Source organism: Austrofundulus limnaeus, unplaced genomic scaffold (genome assembly GCF_001266775.1).
Source record: "Austrofundulus limnaeus strain Quisiro unplaced genomic scaffold, Austrofundulus_limnaeus-1.0 Scaffold303, whole genome shotgun sequence".
Classification (NCBI taxonomy): domain Eukaryota; kingdom Metazoa; phylum Chordata; class Actinopteri; order Cyprinodontiformes; family Rivulidae; genus Austrofundulus; species Austrofundulus limnaeus.
The window spans coordinates 649,326-653,671 of record NW_013952705.1 but is presented as its reverse complement, the minus strand read 5'-3'; the positions used below and the strand labels follow the sequence as shown (position 1 = coordinate 653,671).

The window sequence follows — 4,346 nt, the reverse complement described above, 5'->3', positions numbered from 1 at the left end:
GACCAGTAATATTTGGGGTCACACGTTTTTGGCATGGATATTTTGTGGGTCAGAAGATAAAAAGTTTGGGAACCACTGCCATAGATGTCTGTATTTTATTATGTCCATCAATTATTTATTAAGCTTTATGTCTACAACACCTTCACACAAGTCAAATGTAATTCAAAAGGCTTAACAGTGAACCAAAAAAAAAAAAAAACAATTTTAAAATCTACCCTAAAAGCACTTCTTCAGTTTGTATTAACCAGAGAGCATTTCACTTGTGAAATGGCTCATCAGTGTTTTCACAAAAACCTGCATTATTAATTATATTTTAACAGGTGGAACGTGTGTTCTTCATCGTGTTTCGGCATCACTTTAAAGCGAATGATGACTGCAATGAGCTGAGCCCCAAACTATTTGAATTTCAATTTAAAAGACAGGGTTTTTGCCTCATAGCAGAGGCTTCCTGCTGACTTTCTCATAAGTTAGTCACATTACCTAGCAGCCACATCAAAGTGCTTCCCAGAAACCCTGGCAGTTCTGAGGGTTGTTTGTCAGCAGGGGCTTTGAGTGGRAACTTAAAGCAACATATGACACGACCAAACAATGTGGACGTCTGCAGATATATTGTACCTCTAATACATTATTTATTGAACCACACAGTGGGGTTGTTGGAAAGTGCTTATGTGGTCATTTTTAGGAAAGTGCATAAACAAAACTGGAACAAAACTTACAAGAATATACATTTTTTTCCTATTTATCCGAAGCATAGAAGCAGGCATATCTAAAAATTGGATTTTACGCATTAGATGACTCGTTTTTCATTAATGAGAAATGAAGTGACATGATAAAGCAGAATTTCCTTGAATTTCTGCTGCATTTAAAGGCAGTCACTCTCATATGGATAAACTAATCATTTCCAAACCGTGCAAGTCTATTGATTTTTTTAGTATTATTTTGTTCCTAGCAGACACTGATGTCACATTCTTCAGAAATCCATAAAATATTAAGATAAATGAAACTGCAGCCAGATTCAGATGTTTTTTTTAATGGTGTAAGGCTTTATTGATTGAGGCTTTTGGACAAAACAATCAAGGTGGTGAACTGATTGATTCAGTAATTGACTTATTCATTCATTGGGAGGCATCTTYATTAGATTAGATAACAAGTGGGTGGAACCTAATTTAACAATTGATTACTTCATTGTTTGCATTGTCYTAATTATTGTCTGATTCTGAAAATGTTTTTCCAAGAAGCAAGAACAGAGAATGGGTTTTCCATGGCAGCTGCATAATTGCACTGTCGATTTTCTGTTAAAAAATAATAATTACTTTCAGGGATCGTTAAACCAATGATTGCTGCGGGTCAGTAGTCAGTTTGTGCACTGTGCACAAATCTGTGTTGAAACTTTAAATCTACAGATTAATGTGGACATGTCGTCAAGACAGCCACCGACGGTTTAAACAAACACAAAATGATTGACCTATAACTAGTTTAGAGTAAAATTAAACTTTAAATATCACATTTTATATATTTGTAATACATTATTTTTACCTAAAAAGCCATGGAATAAAACAGCGTTTTCATCCTGCCGTAAATTTGTCGTAAAACGCTGTGATGACTGCTAAGTCGCTTTACGGTAGCCACTCTGTTTGTTTTGTACTGTGTAAAAGACGTACCGAACATGTGAGTTTTACTGCTGTTTTACCTCCTAAATGAAAACAAACCCTATTGTTATATCCATGTAATTTTGTAAAGATATAATCTTGTTCTAAGTTTCTTGGTGGGGGTAATGAGCTTACAGAGAAACAGAAACAGACACACAGACCTAGCATGGCAGCGTTAGCCACACGTAAATTAAGACCCCGCGTTTGATTTAGTCATCTCTGGTTTAATGTTAAGTTTGTAGCTATCGTTCATACGAATAGTTTTCTTTAATACTCAATTTATTTTAAATGGATTGATTCATTAACAGTCACGACTATCCCGAGCCACCACAGACTGACTGTGGGGTCGTAATTCACGAGGGGAACAAATTTCAGCGCAACACCTGAGAGAACCCATAGTAAAAATATAAAAGTTTTATCTAAGCAACAACGTCGAACATGGAAAATCTTATACTTGGAATAATAAAATATGCATACACCAGGGTGCTATAATTTATTTTAACGTTATTTCCAATATCTTGTCAACTCCAGTGTTTAGTTTTAGAATCGGATGACTCAGTTATGAGATTATATCACTTCTGACAGACACCTATCATCTTTTTCCAATTAATGTTTTGGGGGGAAATCATCATTACACATTTATGTGTATTGTTTTATTTTATTTTGTTTTATTTATTATTGTTTAATTCATTATTTTTTTTGTAAACAAACAAAGTACGTTTCCATTAAGACTTAAATCTTCTTGTTTTTTTTTTTTTTTTTACCATCCAAAGCAGAATTAATCATGTTTGAATTTTTCTTCCTCATAGATCTAAAGGACTGAAACTTCAGAACCAAGCTGATTAAAAAAAAAAARAAGAGAGATCTGACAGCGAGGACTAAAACCCACACGATGGCGTCTGGCCTCCTCAGAATCTCAGTATTTCTCCAGAAGGACTGGACTCCGGTGTGGCCTGCTGTGGTGGCCTCTTCGCAGTAGACATGTTTCTCCACGCTTTCCCCGACCAGTCCTACCGTCGGTCCCATCAGATCTGGAATGAGAGAAAACCAGCGGAGCTGACGGAAAAGGTGGAGGGTCTCTTTCAGCAGGTAGAGTTTGCAGAAATGTTTTTTGACTTTTCGTGTTTTTTTTTTGACAAACTTAAAAATAACATCTAAATACACCTCTTAGTTTAAACTAAGCCAGTACAAACTATTTAAAAGAACTAGATTTAAGCAATAGGATCTATGGCAGTGGGATTGCTGATTGATTTGCATCCATAAGATTTTCTATAATTGCTYATAAAAGAAGCGTCTATTTAAATTTCACATCTTATATTTACTAGGCTGCAGTGCACACAAATTTCATAGTTCTTGGCTCTTTCATATTTCCATTTCCTAGTTTTGGCTTCCAGATAATATTTTGCTACTTTTAGATTTTACTTAATATTTTTGTTACTTTTAATTACTATGTGGTTACTTTTAGCTCCTAGGTAATTTTACAAATTTTAGCAAATGCTTTGTGAAATTTAATTTGTACCTTTTTATGTTTTGCTAATTTTAGCTCGTAGATACTATTTTAGCTTGTTTAAATTTACAGGTCAGTTTCATCTTCAACAAATTTCAGCAAAGTCTGTTGTATGGATATGAACACAGAGCATGCTTTTTCCCTCATTTCTGACTTTTTCTACTAATTCTGATGTTAATCTAAGAATTCTACAAAATACACACGCTGCTCTCTGATCCCTCTGTAGTGGCTCTTTGGAGCCTTGTCTGCATTCTGAAATCCACCAGAGAACTAAAGTTTTTGAACATCTTTAAGGGCGAGTCAAAGCAGTAAGAACCATTTTTTTTCCAAACTAAACACAAATTATAAATCATTACAGTAATGGCTCTGCAGAAGTCAGTTTAATAACAACAAATAAACCAGTGGATCACAGTCTTTTGCAGCTCTGGACACTTGTAACATAGTAAGTGAAAGGACTGAGAAGGTTCTTCTGAGTGTAAAGGTTTCAGACCCCCAACCTTCTCTGTTTTGGATGTCTGCAGGTGCTGAAGGGTTACGGGGTGGGATCGGCCAAGAATTTCTCAGCCTTCGCCTCCTCTAAATTCCATCCAGCGGGTGTTGGCATCCCGTGGTTTCCTGCCGGGGCCCGAATTGCAATCCCAGTTTACTTTAACAACGTTCCGAACGGACTGAGTGGAATCACCAACGGCTGAGTCCTCATCAACGGGAAAAGGATGGACCAGAGTGAGGCCCTCCACGCACTGTTTGAGGCGATGCTGTTCTCCCAGGACGCGCAGAAGTTTGCAGTAGCTCGAGAAGTGGCCCACTCGCAGTCCGGCGGGACCGATCCTGAGGGATGCTGTCGCTCCGCTCTGCCTGGGCGGGGTCTGGGAGTACAGCGGGGTGCTGAAGGTGTTTGGGCTGCACGGCGGGCCCTTGCTGCTCCGAGGCGTTGTCAACGTAGCAGCTCTGGGAATCGGCGCCTTTTCTTACTTCCTCACCATTGGCGCTTTGAGCCGTTGGCTCGACTACAGCTCCGACCAACGCGCGGCGAGCGTCTCCCGCGAGTGCGCCAAAGGAGGGCTGGAGTTTTACGACAAAGGCTACGTTCACACTGCAGGTCTTAATGCTCGGTTCCGATTTTTTGAAAAAAATCCGATCTTTTTGTGTGAACGTTCACATTACATTTTAAATGTGACCTGTATCAGACC

At 38.3% G+C, this 4,346-nt stretch overlaps 1 protein-coding gene across 1 annotated transcript in view; it reads left to right on the top strand.

Annotated features, from left to right (window-relative positions):
• The first annotated feature begins 2,390 nt into the window (after window positions 1-2,390).
• tmem177 (transmembrane protein 177) overlaps window positions 2,391-4,346 on the top strand; it is a 3,389-nt gene continuing 1,433 nt past the window's right edge. Inside the window, 4 exon segments of the mRNA XM_014021734.1 lie at window positions 2,391-2,593; window positions 2,596-2,738; window positions 3,678-3,974; window positions 3,976-4,237. Of these exon segments, the coding sequence (XP_013877188.1) occupies window positions 2,542-2,593; window positions 2,596-2,738; window positions 3,678-3,974; window positions 3,976-4,237 (754 nt within the window). The 5' untranslated portion in view covers window positions 2,391-2,541.